General features: G+C 34.9%; 1 protein-coding gene across 1 annotated transcript in view; it reads left to right on the top strand.

Moving 5' to 3' along the window:
- CTNND2 (catenin delta 2) overlaps positions 1 to 22,866 on the top strand; it is a 1,154,077-nt gene that overhangs the window by 1,120,886 nt on the left and 10,325 nt on the right. The window contains 3 exon segments of the mRNA XM_074279123.1: positions 5,655 to 5,781; positions 11,154 to 11,285; positions 20,503 to 20,576. Of these exon segments, the coding sequence (XP_074135224.1) occupies positions 5,655 to 5,781; positions 11,154 to 11,285; positions 20,503 to 20,576 (333 nt within the window).

A 22,866-nucleotide genomic window follows, 5' to 3' on the forward strand; every position in this document is an offset into this window, starting at 1 on the left:
GTATCTCTTGCTGTTGCATTTTGTTAGTGATATATAAAAATGCCGAGGATTTATGTGGATTTATTTTGTATCCTGCCACTTTGCTGAAATTTTGAATTATTTCTAGTAGCTTTTTAGCAGAGTCTTTGGGGTTCTCTAAGTATACCATCATGTCATCTGCAAAAAGTGATAGTTTAATTTCCTCATTTCCTACTCTAATTCCTTGAATCTCTTTCTCGGCTCTTATTGCCGAGGCTAGCGTTTCTAGTACTATATTGAATAGTAATGGTGATAGTGGGCAACCTTGTTTCACTACTGATCTTACTGGGAAAGGTTGCAGTTTATTTCTATTGCATATTATGCTTACTGACGGTCTTAAATATATACTCCTGATTATTCTAAGGAATAATCCATTTATTCCTATACTCTCAAGAGTTTTTAGTAGGAATGGATGTTGGATTTTGTCAAATGCTTTTTCTGCATCTATTGAGATGATCATATGGTTCTTATTAATTTGATTATTAATATGGTCAATTATATTAATAGTTTTCCTAATATTAAACCAGCCCTGCATTCCTGGAATAAATCCTACTTGATCATAGTGTATTATCTTGGAGATGATTTTCTGAAGTCTTTTTGCTAATATCTTATTTAAGATTTTAGCATCAATATTCATTAAGGAGATTGGTCTATAATTTTCTTTCTCAGTTTTCGATCTACCAGGTTTAGGTATCAGTACCATGTCTGTGTCATAAAAGGAGTTTGGTAGGACTCCTTCATCCCCTATTTTTTCAAATAATTTATATAACATTGGGATTACTTGTTCTTTAAATGTTTGGTAGAATTCACATGTGAATCCATCTGGCCCTGGGGATTTTTTCCTGGGGAGTTGATTAATAGCTTGTTCTATTTCTTTTTCTGAAATGGGACTATTTAAGCAATTTGTCTCCTCCTCTGTTAATCTAGGGAGCCTATATTTTTGGAGGAAGTCATCCATTTCACTTAAGTTATCAAATTTATTGGCATAAAGTTGGGCAAAGTAACTCCTTATTATTTCTCTAATTTCCTCTTCATTGGTGGAAAGATCCCCCTTTTCATTTGTAAGACTATCAATTTGATTTTCCTCTTTCTTTTTTTTGATCAAATTTACCAAAGGTTTATCTATTTTATTGGCTTTTTCATAAAACCAACTCTTGGTTTTATTTATTAATTCAATAGTTTTTTTACTTTCAATTTTATTGATTTCTCCTTTTAATTTTTGTATTTCGAGTTTAATTTTTGGTTGGGGGTTTATAATTTGGTCTTTTTCTAGCCTTTTAAGTTGTAAGCCCAATTCGTTAATCTTCTCTTTCTCAATTTTCTTCAAATAAGCCTCTAAAGATATAAAATTTCCCCTTATTACTGCTTTAGCTGCATCCCAAAGATTTTGATATGATGTCTCATCATTATCATTATCTTGGGTGAAATTGTTAATTGTTTCTATAATTTGCTCTTTCACCCAGTCATTCTTTAAGATGAGATTATTCAGTTTCCAATTACTTTTTGGTCTATTTACCCCTAACTTTTTACTGAATGTAGCTTTTATTGCATTGTGATCTGAGAAGAAGGCATTTATTATTTCTGCCTTCCTACATTTAATTTTGAGATCTTTATGTCCTAATATATGGTCTATTTTTGTATAGGATCCATGAACTGCTGAGAAGAAAGTATATTCCTTCCTATTGCCATTCAGTTTTCTCCAAAGGTCTATCATACCTAGTTTTTCTAATGTTCTATTTACTTTTTTTAATTTCTTTCTTGTTTGTTTTGTGGTTTGATTTGTCTAAATCTGAGAGTGCAAGGTTGAGATCTCCCACTATTATAGTTTTACTGTCTATTTCTTCTTGCAGTTCTCTTAACTTTTCCTTTAGAAAGTTAGATGCTATACCACTTGGTGCATATATGTTTAGTATTGATATGGCTTCATTATTTATGCTACCTTTCAGCAGGATATAGTTTCCTTCCTTATCTTTTTTAACGAGATCTACTTCTGCTTTTGCTTGATCTGAGATAAGGATAGCTACCCCTGCTTTTTTGGCTTTACCTGAAGCATAATAGGCTCTGTTCCAACCTTTTACCTTTACTCTGTATGTATCTCCCTGCTTTAAGTGTGTTTCCTGTAGGCAACATATTGTAGGGTTCTGCTTTTTGATCCAATCTGCTATCCGTCTCCGTTTGATGGGATCGTTCATCCCATTTACATTTACAGTTAAAATTACTAATTCTGTATTTCCTGCCATCGTATTATCCCCAGATTATACTTTTTTCCCTTGACCCCCCTGATCCCCCTCCCCGATATTTAATTTACAGACCCCCCTTGTGACGCGCAACCCTCCCTCTTTTTTTTTTTTTTAGGATCCCTCCCCCCTCCCTCCAAGTCCCTTCACTTATTCTCCTTTCCCCTTTTCCTCTCCCCCCTTTTAATGAGGTGAGAGAAAATTCTCTGAAAAACAAATATGTTAATTATTTACTCTTTGAGCCTCTTCTGATGAGAGTAAGATTCACACAATGATTCTCCCCCTCACTAAGTTCCCTCAGATATGGTGTATTTTCTATGTCTCTTCCTGGGATGTAGTTTCCCTCTTTTTATCACTCCTTCCCCTTTTTCTGAACCGACCTCCTTCCCTTTACTACACCCCCCCTTTTTTTCTTTTATATCAGTAAAATCAAATTATCCTTGAGTATTTTTTATATACCCACAACAGAGTTACAGTTCTCAAGGGTTCTGTGTACCTTTTTCTGTTTCTCTTCAGTCTTGTGGGTGTAGATCAAATTTTTTGTTTAAGTCTGGTTTTTTTCTTAGAAACATATAGAATTCCTCTGTTTCATTGAATGACCATCTTCTTCCATGGAAAAAGATGCTAAACTTAGCTGGGTAGTTCATTCTTGGTTGCAGTCCTTGATCTTTTGCCTTTCGGAATATCAGGTTCCAGGCCCTTCTATCTTTTAATGTGGAGACAGCCAGATCTTGGGTGACCCTTATTGTGGCACCTTGGTATTTAAATTGTTTTTTTCTAGCTGCTTGCAGGATTTTCTCCTTTGTGTGGTAATTCTGCAGCTTAGCCACAATATTCCGTGGTGTTCTTTTTTTAGGGTCTATTTCAGAAGGAGTTCGATGAATTCTTTCCACATCTACTTTCCCTTCTGTTTCTATTATCTCTGGACAGTTCTCTTTGATAATTTCCTGTAAAATAGAATCTAGGCTCTTTTTTTGGTCATAGTTTTCTGGAAGTCCAATAATCCGCAGATTATCTCTCCTAGATCTATTTTCCAGGTCTATAGATTTTCCCAGTAAGTATTTGATGTTGTTCTCCAGCTTCTCATTTTTTTTGTTTTGTTTGACTGATTCTTGGGTTCTCTGTGAATCATTCATTTCTATTTGTTCCATCCTGACTTTTAAGGAGTTATTTTCTTCTTTCACAGTTTTTAGTTCTTTTTGTAAATGCCCAATTTCGTTTTTAAATGAATTATTTTGCTCTATTGAATTTTTTTCCATTTCCCTAATTTTTTTTTTGAGAATTATTTTCTTTTTCCAATTCAGAAATTCTATTTTCTTGAGACTTTTTTATCTTTTCCAATTCAGAAATCCTACTTTCCTGTGTTTTTTTAACCTTTTCTAATTCACTAATTTTGTTTCCCTGCATCTCCTGTGAATTCTTTATTTTTTCCAACTCCAATTTCAGGACGTTGTTATTCTCTATCATAACTTCCCTTTCCTTTCCCCATTTTTCTTCGATCTCCCTCAATTTTTTAAGAGCTTCTTCTAGGAGAGAGTTATGTGATGGGGGGCAGGAATCGTTCCCCTTTAGGTTGTTGTCTGCTGATTCTCTGCTGTCAACTTCCTCGGGGTTGGATACCCGCTCTTTCTCTGTAAAGAAGGAATCTATGGTTTTTCTAGCTTTTTTGCTCATACTTAAAAAAATCTTTTGGGGTCTGTCCCTGGGGTAGGAAATTATTTACTTCTTTACCAGCTTCCTCCCAGACCGGATGGATGCAGCGGCTCCTGAGCCTGAGCTAAGAGAGAGCTTTGGGAGAGAGTTCCCCACCCCCTCCCTGGAAGTGCCTCAGAGGTGATTAGCACTACTGTGCTTCGAGGGCGTAGAATAGTAAAGACTGCACAAAGCCCAGCCTATGTGTCCGGGTGGGGAGTGGATGTCTGCAGCAGGTGACGTGAGAAGCCCCTGCGCTCAAACTGGAAGTGTCTGCCAGAAACCACCGTCCCTAGTTCAAAGGTTCCGCTTCTCTGGGACTTCCTGGAGCTGAGTTCCACTCCCTCCAGCTAAGCTAGGCAGTGTGTGTTGCCTTGGGCCGTATCCACCCACTTGTCAGTCTCTTAACTATTCTCAGGAGGTAGCTGAGGCCACACCCCCTGGTGCCAAGAGTTCTGCTGAGTCACCCCCCGGATCGGGGAAAATCTAATTTGAGTTTTAAAATATTTTGGCTTTCTCTTCTGAACTGCTAAATAATTAGCAGAGAAGAGCTAACAGCCTGTGCCAGATTCCTTTACCTCAGTGGCTTCTCTGATCCCAGAGCCCTTCCCAGCGCAATGGGCGCAGTGTGCCCCTACCCCACCGTCTGTGCTGGTCTTTCTTATTCCTCCCCTGAGAACTGACCTTTCCTGTTGAAACTCCAGATTCTCTTCAGCTGGTAAGTCGTGCTTCCAGTCCTTGTGGTATCTATCAGTCCTGAGCTAATTTTGAGACTTAATTTATCTAATTGGTTGTGAGGGAGTGAGGACGTTCACTGAGTCGTGTGTTTCTTCTCCGCCATCTTGGCTCCGCCCCCTGTTCTAGTGTTTTAAAGTTTGTAAAATATTTGTACATATATGACCTCCATGAATATGAAAGGAAAAGTAAAATGTAGTTCCTGGGCTAAATGAATGAACTTGCCTTTCAGACTCAGACCAACTTAAGATATGGCAATGAAGATATCAACTGATTTTTTCTGGCGATAGTGAGAATAAACTAATCTCACAACTGACGGAGATTTTAATGGAGAGAAGCAGCTTGGGAGAATCAAGGTGTGAGACAGGAAAGCAGAGATAAGAGATGAACAAAGAGGTACTAGGAGTTGTGTTGACTGCCATAAAATAAGATGATCCTTAGAAAAAGATATTATAATTTCTTAGAAGGTGGATCAGAAGCTAGTTGGAAAACTAGGGAAATCTCAAGACAGAAACATGAGAGAGAAAAGTATTAGCCATTTCATGTGTTAAAAGTTTTATTTTATTATATCTCTGAAGGAAAGAAGATAAGTCCAAGAGTCATCTGAATTCATGAAAACAGTAATTCTATTTAAATAAAAGCATCTAACCATTGCATGTTTGAAAATCAACCTCTTAATTAAACTCCTAAGCCAAAATCTAACATTAAAAGATAATATTCCTTGTAGTGTTTTCTATGTATAGTAAAAGAAAGGTTTCATTTCCCTCTCTCCCTCTCTCCTCATATTAAAAACAGAAACTAATATATCATTCAGCAAGCTTGCTCTCTTATGAAATTTGTTTTGTTTGTGGGTTGCTGTTGTTTTGGTGTTTTTTTGGGGGGATGAATTCAGAATGGCATAAGGTGAGTAATCATGGAAAGTGCTTCCTGACTTAAGAGAAACTTAGTGAGTGATCTATTATTTTCCCCCAGGATGGATGGTCACAGTATCACTTTGTAGCCTCTTCTTCAACAATAGAAAGAGATCGACAAAGACCGTATTCTTCATCACGAACACCCTCCATTTCTCCTGTGCGCATGTCTCCTAACAATCGCTCAGGTAAGAAGGTGCTAATAATAAGCAAAACACATGTCTCTAACAAAGATAAAAGCAGCTTAGTTGATCATAACACCATGTTTGTGGGAGGAGGGCATTCAAGTCCTATGGATATTTATATATATATGTATATATATGTATATATAGATAGATGTGTGTATATGCATATATATATATATAATATACATATATAATATGTATGTGAGTATAGATATTTTGTAGAAATATATATATCTTTTTTAATAACATTTCAATGAAAATTGTAATGTTAGCATTTTGCCATTAATCACTAATATTATTTTATATGGGTTATCCCATCAGGATTGACCAGAGTCCAATAATGGAAAAGGGCAGATTTCTACTATCATGCAACTACTATTTCCTTGGAAAGCTTCCAGACATAGAATCCTTTAAGTATCACTTCAGTGGCAGTCATAAAAATAGTTCAGAACAAATAAAAGCCTTTTGGGTAGCAATGGAAAGCTTTACAACTCCAGGCACTATTTCAGGAATTTTATAGTTATTCTGCATCTTAGTAGCATTTATTTATATTGTACACTCAACACTATAGTTGGAGCTTGAATAAACTGTTATTTTATTGACTTAGGTCATTTAAGTGATTTAGTTCAGTTTTCCATATAGTTAATCAATTTGTTACTTCAGCTTTGAATTACTTAATTATTTCCTTGAAGATGTACTTTATTTCATAGGACATTATATCTCAAGCTAAAAGGAAACCTAAAGGCAGATGAGGAAAGTGAAGGCAAGGAGTTTTTATGTGACACATACAAAGTAACACTGAGAGGAAGCATCAACAGTAGGATTTAGAACCAAATAGATCTTGTACTTATTTCCACTTTTTCTCTTAAGCCACATTAAGTCAAGCATAGCATGGCTTATTTTAAAAAGCAGAATTAAGTTTTCCAGAACATACTACAATCATACAGGAAGCATGGTTTTCATTGTTATTTAGATGGTAGAAATATCATCTCATTTTTCTGAGTCTGTATTATAGAAAGACATATTTGGAATGAAAGAATTCTCTTCAGGCTTCCCCCTCCTTCTCCTGCCAAAGAGTTCCTGTTTTCCAAAACTGGGCCAGAGGGGAACATGGTAGTTGAAGGTCCTGGTCTTTAAAAAGTTTCCCATAAAACCTTATGCAAGAATTTATAGTGTGAATAGTTATCTAAAACTTGTCTGAATGATGAAGAAACTCAAGGAAAATATAGGAGAAAGCTGACAAGAATACATTATACTCTCCTGGCCAAATTGAAGAATTTGTTTCAGTGTAATGGTATTTAAAACACTTGGAATGACAATAAAACTAGAGACAGAAAATCTGAACTGCCATGAACACATATGTCTGATCTTGTATGTAATAAGGATGATTATATGAAGAGAAATTGCTAAAAAAACGTTTCTTAGAAATACCTCCAGTCTAGATTTGCTTTATCAAATGCCCAGTCTTTTATTTCTAATTGTTAATGGAGAAATGAGCCAACACAAACTCAGTATTTAGAGTTCATACGTGTTTAACTCTCCCAAAAAGTGAGATCATATTTCTTCATACTGGAAAATCACTAACTTTGCATATATACAGGCCATGTTCATAAGGAAATTTTGTTCTGAAGGTGAGAATGGGGGGAAGACACATACACAAGTAGCTATAATTCAAGGAAGAATGTGAAAGGGACTGTAAGAAGTTTAAGGAAGGGGAGATCACTCAAATATTTTTGCCAAGGAAGTTCCAAGTAGAATCATAAAAAAATCAAACATGAATGAAAACTACTGAACAAAAAAGCAAAGTACATTTCTTTGGAGGTAATGAATTTCCCATCACTGGAGGTCTTCAAACTGGATGATCTTCTGAGGAACATTGTAAAAGAGATTTCTATGCATATAAAGTATGGACTATTAGATCAGTGGTATCAAATTCAAGGAGATACAGGGACCACTAATCTGTATCTAAAAGTCCCTGCAGGGGCCTGTATTGGCTTAATTTTAAAATGTATTTTTTGTGTTTTAAAAAATATTTCCCAATTACATTTCACTCTAATTCTATAGCATTTGGGCCAGCATGTTTGACACCTTCCCAGTCTTGATGCTGTGAGACAGGGCTGTCTTTGCAAGGCACAGAGTTGTTCAGGATGGATTGTGTCTACAATGTGGCAATTCTCATGTAATTTTAGTTATTTATACTGAAGTGACTATGATCATTCCTCTATTCTTCCCATAATATACGACAACTGAAGGAAGAATAATAACTTTAGATTAGTTGATTGTTGCACTATTTTTATTTTTTTCATCTTTACTTTTTAACTACAGTGAATACAGCAATAATTCACAGGGTTGTTGCAAAGCTCAAGTGAAAGAACAGATTAAAAAGTACTTTATGGGAAATGAAATTTTACATAAGTGCTAGGTATTATTAACATCATAATCATCCAGATAGCTTCTTTTTGTGGGCTTCCCAAGAATGCTAGATAGTAGACACTTAATAAAAATCTGTTGACTTGCTTTGGCTTTTAGAGAGTATAGTGCATAGTTTACTCAAGAATTGGGTCATTATTGTCATTCAATTTGAAAGATCAAGGAATAATTACATGTATGGAATGGTTTTATAAACACTGATGCTTGTGAAATATTAAATTCTAATAATTTGGAGGTTAGGGCAAAAAGGATCTTTAAATATAGCCATTTAATTAGTGATATCTACAAAAATTTACCCATTTGATTAAAATCTTAAGAGGAGACAAAGAAAAAAAGAAGAAAGAGGGAAGTAGAAGTTAGAAGCTACAGTAGCCTACCAAAGCTTGGTATCAATATCAGGGAATAGACCCTATTAAAGTTACCATTTTAGATTTGCTGCCTATTAATATAAAGATGTACTTACTTGCTCACATCAAAGAATGATAAAAATCTCTTTTTTCTCAGAGTAGAAGAAGGATTCAGCAGGCATCAAGTTTGCTATGTACAAGAATTCTATAAGTTTCTATAACATTCCTGACCCCCCCAAAAAAAAAGGCAACAGGAGGTTGTTCAACCTATATTAAAAGACATCAAGTGAGGAAGAAGCCCACCCCCTCCAAAATAGTAATTCCATTTTGGGATTGCTCTTATATACAATAATTGTAAATCAATCTCTCTCTCTCTCTTCATTGCTCCTCATTTTCCTCTCTAAAGTTATGACCAATGATTGCTCTACCACCGAGTAGCTCTCCAAATAATTTAAAGAGAATTATTATATCTCACACTCTTTTTCCTTCTCCAGGCTGAATATCTCAAGTTCCCCAACTAATTCCTCTAATTGCCCAGTGTCCAAGCCTTTCACCATCCTTTGATGCTTTCCAATTTATCAGTGTTCTTCCAAAAAGTGGCCAGAACTCTTCAAAACACTCTTGGTATGGTGGTTTAATCAGAGCAAAGTAAAGCAGATTTATTGGCTTCCTAGCTGGGGACACTCTGTAGCCTAAGCTGTCTTAGCTTTGGGGACTGACATATTACATTGTTGTCTCATGTTAAATTTATAGTCCAATAAAATCCCCAAATGAACTTTTTAGAATTACTCTGTATTTCTTATCCTTTTCTAATTAATGAAGATAACAATTTTAAGCCTAAGAATAACTTAAGATCTTTGTTTCTTGAATATCTCATCCAATATGAGAACTACCCTTCCTAGCTTTGCATAAGATTCATATTAAATAAGCATGCTATCCCTATCTATTCTTCTTGTTGAGCTGTTTCAGTCATGTCTGACTCTCTGTGACCCCATATTGCAGTGATTTGCCATTTCCTTCTCCAGTTCATTTTATATCTAAGGAAACTAAGGCAAACAAGGTTAAGTGACTTGCCCAGAGTCACACAGCTAGGAAGTGTCTGGGGTCAGATTTCAACTAAAGTCTTGTTAACTATAGGCCCATTGTTCCATTCACTGTCCCATGTCCTTTCTAAGTTGTGAGGAAAATGGTAAATGACAAAGAGATGAGTTATACTAGAGAGCTTCCATTTTACTGAAATTTAGCTATTAATGATTACCACTTGAGTTCAGCTGCTCACAACCAATTTCAAATGTTAACATTTTCTGTTAACATTTTGTCCATAAAAGTAGTTTGAGACTTTGTCAAATGCTTTACTAAATCTAGTTAAACTCTATCTACCTTCCCATGATAAGGTTTTTCTGGTATGACTAGTTCATATTAAAGCTATATTAACTTCTCATTTTTGCTGCTTCTCATTGTATTCATCATTCCTTTAATGACATATTCAGAGATTTAGATCAAGCTCACTGGTATGTAATTTTCAGATTTGACTTTTTTTTGGTAACTGAGTTGGGCTCTAGAAGCCATGCAAAGTTTCAATAGCTGAACATGAGATTTAGTACTTCTTAAGGAATAGGTATAATGTGGACAGGGGTAGACAGGAGAGGAAAGGAAAACATAGATATAAAAAGACAAAAAGAATTTGTAAAAGAAACACATCTAAAGGTCTTGCCTCCATGTATATAATTCTCTTTCTATAGATTGTCAAAAACATAGAATAATAAATATTTCTTCCCTCAAAATATAGCTTTCTAAAGAGTCTGGCTCTCCAATGGCTAATCTTTTAAATTCATCACTTATAAAGTATCAATGACTGCTGACAACTAATAGACAGTTACTTCCTTCATTTCCCCTATCACAAGCACCCAGGAAATAAAGTCTCAGTAAATCAGGTCCACATGGGGAAATCCCACCCCACAAAGAGTGACTCTGATTTTGAAAATTTTAGGCAGACTAATGAAAATCTCTGTGCAAAAGTGACATTTCATCCTTTTAAATCACAACACAAAGAAAGCTAATTCTGCTAGCTTGGTGTAGAACTGGCCCTAAGTGCCTCCATTTTTAAGCAGAGCTATTTTTTTTATTTTCCTATAGTAGTTCAGAGAATTTTCATGCTAATAGTAGTGTCCTCCAAACCCATCTTTCCACAGAGGAAAAATAAAGTTGTTCTTTTTCATAGAGTATCCAGAAAAAAAGCCCAAGTTTAGTTTTATCACTAGGTAGAACTATGTAGTGATATAGATATAGATATAAAAATATAAAAAATAGATATAGATAGAAAGTGATATAGAAGTATCATTTTCTCTCTATTTCTGACTGTTGGATGATGTGCAATTGATTATCTGTGTCTGTATTTGAGGAGAAATTAAAAACCTAAGTTTTAGTGATAATACATATTTTAAACTATATATACATATATATATAATATACATATATAAATTTTGAAGTGCAAATTCTTATTTTACTAATATGAAAATATTTATATTAAACCTAAGAAAATATGAGTCAAATGATGAAAACAAAAAAAATTGTTTTTCTTTTTTTTTCCCCTATTAGCAAGTGCCCCAGCCTCACCTCGAGAAATGATCAGCCTCAAAGAGAGGAAAACAGATTATGAGTCCACTGGAACAAATGCCACTTACCATGGAACTAAAGGAGAGCACACTTCCAGGAAAGATACCATGACAGGTGAGATAAAAATACAGAGTTGCATGAATCAGTCCACTTTATTAGTAAAGTGATAAGGAAGGTCAGGACTCCATTCTGTAAAGAGACTTGACTACTAATCTGTGGTTAGCAAGCTTTGGGGCTTTGGTTTAAAAAAATATATATATTTTCTGGAATTGGAAAGGTAAGACTGTGCTATAAGGGTAAAAATTGAACATTGTATTCTTGGTAGTCACAAGGAAGTCTGAAACCTGAATGGAAGTAATTCAAAGAAAAAATGCTTAAAATGCTTCCCTAGGTCCATTTTATTCTCTGGCTTTATCTTCTTGTTCTTTAATGTCTTCCTCAGTACATTCTCATTACAGAGAGGAATCACACAGGTTAATTTCCACAATCCCAAGAAATAAATCACAATCCTAGAGAGGAAAGAGATTATAGGTGTCACTTGGTTAGATGATTATCACCAAAAAATGCTGTTCAACTATCAAACACTATATAGGTATCAGCTATCATCATTTTTTTTTACTTAATGTAACCTCTCACCTGATACACAAATTCTCTCTGAAGCATTCTTAATCATAACAGGTAAATCAGTCATACACCCTGAGGTAGATATATCTCAATGAAGAAAAAGATGCACATAGTACTTAAAGAGAGTAGAGGATATGGGCTCAAAGGTCCATGGTTCTAGGACCCAGTTCTCCTGCTCCTCTCTACTTGTATGACTTTGGACAAATTACTCTGAGCCTCTGTTTCCTCATCTGTAAAAAGAAAAGGTTATAATAGAAGTGTCTAAGATCCCTTTCTTCTTTTGTTGATTGAGGGTGGGAAATAGTCCTAATAACAGAAAATTCTTTATTATGTTAAACTAAACTCTGCTTTCCTCTAACTTCACCAATTTCAGATTTGCAAGGGATGTCAGAAATCATCTCACACAACCTAGATCTGAAAAAAGAATCCCTTCTAAATCATAAATTATCAAGTAGTAGTCTTGTCTTTTTTGAAAATCCACAGGATCTCTTGAGAAAACCCATTCCATAGTGGATAACTCTGATTATCTGAAAATCATTGTTTTTCCTTATATCACAATCCTAAATTGTTCTCTCTGCAAATTAAATCTGGTATTCCTAATTGTGCCATTGGGACTAAGCAGAACAAGTCTAATCTCTTTTCCATAAGATAACCTTTATATGCTTTAAGATAACTATCTTGTCTCCCAACATGATTCATAAAGCAATGTGCATTAAAAATAAATAAATAAATTTATTTTTAAAAAGATTGCTATCCTGTTCCCCCATGAATTTTTTCTTTTCCAGTTTCAATTGGTAAAGACAATAGAATCTATTCACACTTTTGCCCTGGTATCATACAGAATAAATCTCAAAGCACTATTATCATCATTTTTATAACTAACATTTAGCCCTTCCAGTATTTAAAGACATCATATTTCCCCTGAAGCCTTTATTTTCCAAGTAAAGCCTAATAGGGCCCTTCAATCTTTCCTTATGTGACCAATCATACAAACTTCTTCAATCTCCTGATTGCCTATCTATAATATATTTTTCCTGATAGATATTGATTTGTGGCAGCTAAGTGTACAGTGGATAGAAGTCTGGCTTAGAGTCAGGAAGATTCATGAGTCTTCTCAAGTTCAAATCTGACCTCAGACACCTACTAGCTATGTGACCCTGGGCATAAATTAACCCCAATTTACCTTAGTTTTCTCATCTAGAAAAAGAAATAGCAAACTACTGCAGTATTTTTGCCAAGAAAATCCCAAATGGAGTCACAAAGAGACTGAAATAAACAAACAATAGATATTGGTATATAGATTATATACTTGAGTTTGTGACCATCTCAAAAAGTAGGACCCAAACAGGAAAAAAAATTCTCTAGATATGATCTTGGAGTACTTGAAAATTTTAATGGAGCTATGATTTTTATCTATGTGGATAATTGTTCTAACAATGCAGATCACAAACTACCCATTCTTCCCTGTGTAATTTTTGTTCACATTCTCTCATAAATCTTCCATAGGGAGCACACTCAATATTCTGTAAGTGATCCCTGTTTATCTTTTAACATCATATAGGTATCACTATAATGCCTCAATTGTTCAGTTGCTATCACTAAGTCCCACTACATTACCAGACCTTTATTACCTCCTGTTCTAATCCCATATCTCTTAGCTAATCTTCTGTGTTATTTCTTGGTTGCAAATCATTGTTGATAATGTTCTAGCCTATTACTTACACAAATCATACATGTTTCTACTGCCCTGCGGATAATATCTCAAACACAGCAAATATTTTCTGCCTTCCTTCTGTACATGTACCACTGTGAATAAAGCCTGAGATTATATGGTCTTTTTAGCAGCCATATCACACTTGATTCACATTGAGAATGCAATCTGCTAAAACTGCAACTTCTTTTTCATATAAACTAGATTGAAAGCAGGATTTCCCTTCTTCTTTTAAGTTTGATTTAGCCAAAAATGCATTTTACATTGAGTTCAATTAGATCACTAAAAATACCAAGTAACCCAGCTAGTCAGTGGCAAACCTAGGAGTAAAGCCCATAGTTTCTAACTTCTAGTTTAACATTCTTTCTCATATCATATAGGAATCTAAATAAATATATCTGGCCCACAATTCTCTTATTTCTTTAAAATAGAGCTCTTAAAAAACTTTTACTTTATATAGTAAATATGTATGTATGTGTATATATATGTACATATATTTATGTACCTAATTTTATATAAACTATATATGTGTGCATATATATATATGGATATATAGAGACACATGAACCCTTTTACAGGATTACAAGCCTGACATATCAAAATAATATTGTAAGCTCTCTCCAATATATGTAAGAAAGAGAGAGCATATAAATACATATATGTAGATGTACATACATTTTTTTATTTATATACTTTTGGGGCCATAAAATTTGATAGTATTTATGTTATCATCTTGGGATACAAATAGGATAAATATGTTATGTATGTATATATATATAGATAGATTTTATGTATATTATAAAATTACATAAATCTCAAAATATAAAACTATATCTAAACATATCTAACTATAAAATTAAACATGTCATTTTCACATATATGATTTTTTCTATATATACAATATCATCTTGATATGTCAGCAAGTAACTCAGTAAAAGTGAGACATGTCTTCCATAACCTAATCTTAGTCATCTTTTTTGATTTTAATGAACAATGCATTTTAGAATTTTTCCAGGAATTATTCAAGCTCACTGGGGTGCAGTTTCTGGGACAGGTAAGTGGAACAGTAGATAGAGGGTTGAACTTGGACTCAGCAAGATCTAAGTCTCAGTCTTACCCCAGATATTTACTAGATAACTTGGTGATGCGAGGAAAGTCACTTAACCTCCTCCAGTCCAAGTTCCCTCAACTACAACTCTTTCATAATGATGCTGTAAGAATCAAAAGAGATAATATATAAAACACTTGATATACTTTTAAAGTGCTACATAAATGCTATCTATTTTGAAGATAGAGATAATTATGTGCCAATCTTCAGTCTCCTAGAAACTCTTCTCTGTAGTTGTTCAGAATTTACAAATGGTGTTTCTCAATGATTTTTTAACAGATCCCTGAGATGTAATTCATCTCAGCCTAACGATCTGAACTCTTTTAAAATAACTAAATGCATATGCTTTTTTTTCTGGAAAAAAGAGAGGCCAAACACTTGCTTAATATACTGAAGCATCACAACTATATATCACAAATATTTCCTTCAAGAAGAGAGGCACTCTACTGTCAAGCACAAAATATCACAAAAATTAAATTGACTATTTTAGTAGTCATGGGATGACTGATTATTGATAGGGGAATCATTTTCTAATCAGCCTTCTCAATAGCCTGACCACTGACTTATTAAAGCAAAGATCAAAATCAATATTAAATTACAATAAAGAATGAAAACGAGAAGATTAAGCATCCGACTAAGGCAGCTCTAACTGATGTATTTAAATAAGTTGTTGATACCCCCCCCCCCCAAATTGAAATAGACATGAAAAAACCATCAAAAGTGAGAATCATCATTTTTTAAGAAGTTGAAATGATGCAGCTAAGCAGTACAGTGCTGGGCTTGGAGTCAGGAAGTCTCATCTTCCTGAATTCAAATCTAACCTCAGACATTTACTAGTTGTGTGATCCTGGGCAAGTTACTTATCCTTGTTTGGCTCAGTTTCCTTTTCTATAAAATGAGCTGAAGAAATGGCAAACCACTCCAGTATCTTTGCCAAAAGATAGGTACAAGGGCAATAACTAAACCATAACAATATCAACTTATATAATTAGAAGAATAAAACAACCTAGACTCCACATCAAGCAACACATGCAACTTTCTTGCCAGAGAAATATCGGTGGCCAAGAGCATATAAATCAGTTTGTATAATCTTATGGAAACCCATTCAATTTAACAAATAATTTTTAAGTAACTACTGGAGATACAAGGACACAAAAAATCATGTTGCCTTCCCTCAATGATACAATATATCTATATAAGCAAATAGAAAAACTTTGTGAAGGAATTTGGGGAAAGATCACTAACAACTGGGGAGATTAAGAAATGTGATGGAAAGATAGGTATTACAAGTGTTACTAGCTCAATTTTATGGATGAGAATCTTGAGAATCAAAGAGGTTAAAGATCATGGCCACTGTCACATAACTGGTAAGTGGCCAAGGCAGGATTTGAATTCAACTCAGTCTTCTTAACCCCAAGTCTAGCATGTTAATCATTAGCCCACCTTTACATACCCCTCAGGAGGAAGTCTCCAATGCCATTACTTATCTCTTCCTCCTCTGATCAACAATTTTGCTACATTCCTTTCCTAAGATGAATAGCTTTTTTTGTTCCATGGACGAAAAGCTACTGATTCCTTTTAGAAGGCCCAGTTCTGCCTCAGTCTTATTATATAGCTTCACTTATTCAGAGCTTTTTTTCTTTCCTTTCTTTTACTCACCAACCATTTGACTCTGAACATGAACTTTCACTCCCCCATTTTTCTCAGAATCTTTTTCTTCCATTTTGTCAAAATCTCTTCATCATCCTGGACAAATAGGAATAAAAGGAAATATTCTTTAAATCCTTTCACCTTCTAAAGAAAGGAAACATAGTTGGTGAATGCCTCTGACAGAAAAACTCTGAGATTCTGTGATCCTGAGAAACAAATTTTTAAAAAAGGAACAACTTATTTAGTTTGTGTCCTTAGGTCTCAAGTCCTTAGTGTTCCACTCTTAGAAATACTCCTAGAAACTTCAAGGACACACTGACATGTAAGATTTTTGCTAAGTTAGTAAAAGCAAATTCTTAGAAAAAGCAAATTCTTTCTTGGATCAAAGATGTAAAATGCCAACTACACAACAGAATGGGAGCTTCTTGGGGGCAGAAATGATTTTGTGTTTGTTTTTTGTACTCTATGTACCCAGAACAGTATCTGAAACATAGTAGGGGCCCAAAAATGTTTGCAAATCGATGAGGTCAACTTGAGGCAAAAGTATCATGAAAATGCTAAATCCAAAACATTTCTGTGGCATGAATTGTTATGTTGGGTTCATAAGATCATATATGCGAAAGGGGAAAACCTCAGAGGTTACTGAATGTAGCCTGCTCATTTAACAGATAAGGAAACTAAGGTACAGAACGGTTAAATGATCTGCAAAGTCACACAACTAGTTAGTAACTGAGGCAGGATTTGAATACAAATATTCCTCATGCCAAGTCCAGCCTTCTGTCCACTACATCACCATGACTAAATATAATGTCTCTTACAAAGCAAGAAAAGTAGGTTGGGTGAAACATTTTAGTACTTTTTTTTTATTTTTAAAATTGTTGTGCTTGTCATATGGAGTATGTATTCAACTTCATGGATCTAAATGCTTTATCCCAATGGCAGAGATCATTTAAACACAGATCCTAATTTGTACCGATTAGTCTAAAGCTAAGAAAGAAATCACAGTAAGATGACATAGCAATTTTTGTAATTATTATTCCCATATTGTTATAAAAGGTTTATCTAAGACTATAAATTGAATCTTTACTTATAAGGATAAACAATTTTACCATGAAAGCATTTGGTTTTACAAAGTATGTTAAAAATGTTTATATATTTGTAATTGAAATAGCTTTGATGTGTGCTCTTCCTTATGCATTTTTCATTTGCTAAACAAGGCTCAAGATGGAACTGCTCTTAGTATGACTTTGTAGTATTCCATTATAGGCAGAAAAACAGGAAGTCCTGTGTACTATATATAGCATGCATTTGATTGGTTTTATCTAAAGGGATTCTCAAGATTTTGCTCCTATTTACTGAGCAATTGAGATCTAAAATTAATAATTTCTTGAAAGACCATGAAAGCATTTTGATCACTGATAATCAACCTACTCTCAAATGTATATAGTATATCAGATTGCCTACAAACTGAGGGAGGTGAAAGAGAAGGAAAGAAAAGAAAGAATTTGGAACTCAGTTTTTAAAATAAATTTTAAAAGTTATTTTACAGATAATTGGGGGGAAACAAAATATTGATTTTTTATTATAGAGGCAGAAAATGACCAGCAAATTCCAATATCATAACTGTGAGGAGTATGGGAGTAGATATTGATCTTAGTACTATGCAAAGTTCTGCACTCTGCCAAAAACTGTTTCTATTTGCTAACTAGATTCCTCAAGTCCATTGGATCCAAAGCAATGTCTATTCCTATTCAAGTAATCCATAAAATGTTTGAAGTTAAATGCATTAAAAATCAACTTTAAAAAAAATGTGATCTTCCTTTCAAAGGGTCATAGAAAATTTCACTTTTGGATCAAGAACACATGAATTTTTAACCTTTAGAAATCATATGAAAATTTAACTAAATATAATCTCATCCACATTTCAGTCTTTAGTTTCTAAACCAACATAGGGCTTCTGTGAGAGGAAAAGAATGAATTAGTTTTCCTTCCAGGACTCTCCATTAAACTAATTCTCAAACTTTCTTCTCTTCTTGGTGTTCTTCTGTCACTACACAACTCTCAGTAAGCAAAAGTCAGCTGTTCATTCAAGCATAACGGACTTTTACAGCTATTTCTTGCTGTCACAATTCCCTAGAAACATTACGTGTTCAGAAGCACTCTTCAGAACAGGACTGTGTGATACTAGGAGCTACATTGCCTGACTTTCAATTCACCCAAGGGATTAAGCTCTCTCATTTGAGCTTCTCAGATTCTTTTCAGCAAACACTGTATTCCTATTTATAAATGTGTCGTTTGTAGATTTTTAAAGCTCTTTCGATCTTAAATAGGTTGATTATGCTTGAAACAGAGAATTGTGTGTTCTGTTTTTTAAAGAGAGAAGGAGAAAGAAAGCAAGAAAGGGAGAACTCCCTTTAGCCTTCATCTGAGCTGATGCCTACAAGGACACACAGTTGCTGCAGAAATCAGCTTTCTGTATTTGCAACTGTCATAAGTTCAATTTCAGCTACACTGTCAACTTGAAATAGGTGGAGCAGGTCAAAATCGTGGGAAGAATTCAGCCTCCACTAGAAACATCTTTGGCACAGAGGGATTACTGTCACATGACAGGGAGGGAAATCAAGCATACAGAAGGACAGAATCCCTTCTGAAAAATACATGCTATTCTGAGGAACAAAGAAAAAGCTCATCCTTTCCCCAGCCAGCTCACTTTTCACCAGTGCACCACAGTTCCTGTCTGTTTTCTTCAAGGTTTTCAAAACATTACAAGCTAAGGTGAGAGTGATGGGGTTTTTTGGAGCAAGAGTTAAACTCAACAGTTAAACTTTGCTGTGCAGTACTAATCCTTCACTTGGTACATCCTATATAATGTCATAGTCACAACGTGCTGTAAGGAATAGAGAAGTGGACTGAAAGCCAGGAAAACATTGACTCAAGTCCCATCTTGGGCACATACTGGCTCTGTGAACATAGGAAAGTCACTTACTTAATCTTTCTGTGCAATTCTCTAAGACTATAATTTTCAGAGGAGGTGGCAACTTGCATTAATGCAGAAGTGAGTTTCCTCTCCTGGGGAGTATCCAAGTCAATGAAATCATAAGTCCAATATCTTCCCCATAATGGTAACTTTTTCTGTCCTCTTGGGCCAATTATTTTTTAAAAAATATTTCAAAGGATTTTATTTTTAAATAATATTTTATTTTATTTTCTTCCAATTATATGTAAAGACAATTTAAACATTCTTTTTTACAATTCTAAGTTTCTAATTTTCTCCTTTCTCCCTCCACCTACTTCTTCTTTGAGACGATAAGCAATCAGATATACGTTAAAGATGTGTAAGCATACAAAACATTTTTTCACAAGTCATGTTATAAAAGAAGACAGAGCCAAAGGGAGGAAAAACTCATAAAAACAATAAAGAAAACAAAAAAATTAGTAAGCTTCAATCTGAATTCAGATTCCATCAGCTCTTTCTGTGGAAATGGATTATATTTTTCATCATGAGTTCTTTAGAGTAGTCTTGAAGTCATTTCTTTCATTCACAATAATAAATTAGAGTCCAGGTGATCTTGTCCTGAAAGTGGTGCAGCTAAGTTTCTCTGTTCAGTATCAAGAAAGCTCTTGGCAATTGGAAAAACAGGTCTCCCTTTAAATCAGGGATATCCAGGAATGAGACAAAGGGAATGGAAAAAGGGAAGAATTTCCATCATACCTAGCACTCTATATTCAAACTTTCCCAGTTACAAAGAAAAAAACTGTCAGTGCATACATACTGCTAATCAATTGCCTTATTAAGAAGGCTATCTAAAAAGTGAATAAAATCATCTGCATTTCCAAATTACAAATTGATTACTCAACAGATAACTTAAGATACTAACATAAATTTCTATTTTAGTGAATGACATTTTTTGTCAGTCTGTTTTTAATGGGGAAAAAAAGGCAACAAAACTTGCAAATTCACCATCTGTGTTCTGTGTTCCCTTGACCCCATCTATGACATGACCATAATCATAAGAAGTTGACGTGCTTTGAAATCTTCATAGGATTATTTTTTAAACTTTTCCACCATATTTCTGAAATGTGGATAAAAGCTGGGCCAAATCATTACCTTCTCTGCAGCCATAATAAAAAGATCTTCATTGGATTAGGTGATGGCCTCACAACCAATTTATTACTGTTGTTGTCCTAGGCCTTTTGGCTTCCAGGCTAACACTCTGTGCTTTGATTTTTACCTACAGCTCAAAACACTGGAATTTCAACTTTGTACAGAAATTCGTATGGTGCACCTGCTGAAGATATCAAACATAACCAGGTATTGTAATACAATTTTTAGATTATTTTTCTAGTTAGAATCATGTGAAATGTCCAAAATATAAGCATATGAATTACATGATATGTAAAAATCTGAAGGATAGGAGAGAGAAGGGGAGAGGATATTTTATGAGTGCCCCCAAATATGTCATGGTCTTTGGATAAAAGGTCTTGGTGAATAATAGATCTTAGGGGATACTTGACTCCCACAGTGACTGGAAATCAGGCAAAGATTGCCTGACCACTCAAGTATATTGAGAGAGTGTTCTTTCTCAGGACTGTACTCAATTTAGCTAAGGCCCTCCCAGTTCTGTGTTTCTATGATGTTGAGATTACAAATTAACTAGTTTAAAAATAAACCAGAACTTTATCCAGACTCAGTAGAGAAATTTCACTTCCTATTCATCCAAATGAAAAAGTTAACCTAAGAGCAAAGAGCTCAAACCCTGCTCTCATGCCTTCAAAGGCTGCCATCTATTTGAACATCAAATAATCACTGAATGATGATGGTGCTAAGTAACTGCGATTAGACACCTCAGTGATTTAAGTACATCACAAATGTCACAGAGGCATAAACAAAAGGGCCATAACAAAAGAGGAAAAAGTTGATATTCTTAAAAGCCAGGCTGATATTACTAATTCTATACAAGTCACTTAACTGCCTCAGGGGAAAAAAAAAAAGAAAATTAAAGGAAAAAAATCTTCATATATAAGAAGATAGCCATGTCTTGTGCAAAGACTCCATCTGCAGCACTATTTGATAGTAGGGTCAAGAGAAGTAACATTCTATTCTCTCAACAGCTAATATTGCCCAAGATTGCAATCAATAGTCAACTAGATAAGAGGTGATATTTAAAGACAAAAGAGTCCTCAGTTACTGTCTAGTCCTGTAACGTGCTGTTGTCTCCAGAAGCTGCCGATTGCTCTCGAGGAGATCTGCTGTGTTAACTCAAATCTCTCGGACAGGTTCTTCTTCCAGTAGAGAGCCGTTGTCTCCAGACAGTTGCCTCAACTCTGGTCCAGAGAAGTGATTTCCCTTCCTGCAGAGAGCTGCCTCAAGTCTAGTCTAGAGCAGAGACTCCCTTTTCCTCCAGAGCTGCCCTCTTTTATCTTCCCAGAGAATGGGCGTGGGATAATGCAAGGGCTTCTGGGAAAAATTACTTCAATCAATGAACTTGCTCCTCCTAAGCATGCAAGCTCTTCCCCAGAAATTCACAAGTCAAACTCCCAGGAAAGGCCGGAACTAGAAAATTGTTAAGTACCGACTTAGCACTTAGTAAAAACCCAATATCTCATTATCTCATTAGCACTTAGTAAGAACCTAACATAGTCCATCCTTCTTATTTTATATATAAGGCAACTGAGGCTCAGGGAGGTTAAGTGATTTGCCCTTGTTATGCCTATCGTTCACACAATATTTATGTCAGACTCAAATATAAATCAATCCCTGTGGTCTGCCTTTTAACACATGAACATTATCTGTGTGGTATTTTTATTTATTTTGTTAAACACATCCCCAGTTTCACTTTAATCTTATTTGCCCCCTTCAGGAGTTTTGTGGCTAAGAGTTTGGCACCTCTGCCATGCTAATGATATAGAAGGGAACATGTATCTTCTTTACAACTACATATTCACACTAATGTAAAGAGAACCTGCAAATATCCCTGTTTGCCTTTTGTGACACTTCCGTCCCTACTTCTCAATAACTATGACTGGTCACAGTACTGATTTAAAACAATCATTGAATCCAATTTTAGTCTAATACTCAAATTTTAAAGTCTAAAGGAGCACAATAAGACAATGGGTCCATTGAGATTAGAAATAACTATAGCATTCAAAAACTGCTTCATATTCCAATATGACTCCAAAACTGCCTTAAGTCTTCAAAAGCCAAATAAAACTTGCCTTTAAATATAACATGGTTTTGATGTTTCCTTTCCAAGCATTAGGCTCTGAAATTTTGCAGATAAAGAAAGCCATTAGCTTTCTAGCTCTTTGGGACACCTATCAATGAAACAGTAATGAATGTGCTAAGATTAGCCTTTAGATGGCCAGAGCAGAGATAATTTCATCACCAGAAATTGCTTACATTGCATATTGGGTTGTTGCTGGAGCCCCTGTATTGGTGTTAACCCTCCAGGGAATCTCACATAATCCAGTAAATCCACAGGTGTGGTACAGAACCACACTTGTGTCTTTGTATCCGCAGCATTTATACAATGTCTGGCACCCAGTAGATGCCAAATAATGGTTCTAGTTGATTGATTGATAACACACAAATGGCATATGTA

The sequence above is a fragment of the Sminthopsis crassicaudata genome, chromosome 1 (assembly GCF_048593235.1).
Source record: "Sminthopsis crassicaudata isolate SCR6 chromosome 1, ASM4859323v1, whole genome shotgun sequence".
NCBI lineage: Eukaryota > Metazoa > Chordata > Mammalia > Dasyuromorphia > Dasyuridae > Sminthopsis > Sminthopsis crassicaudata.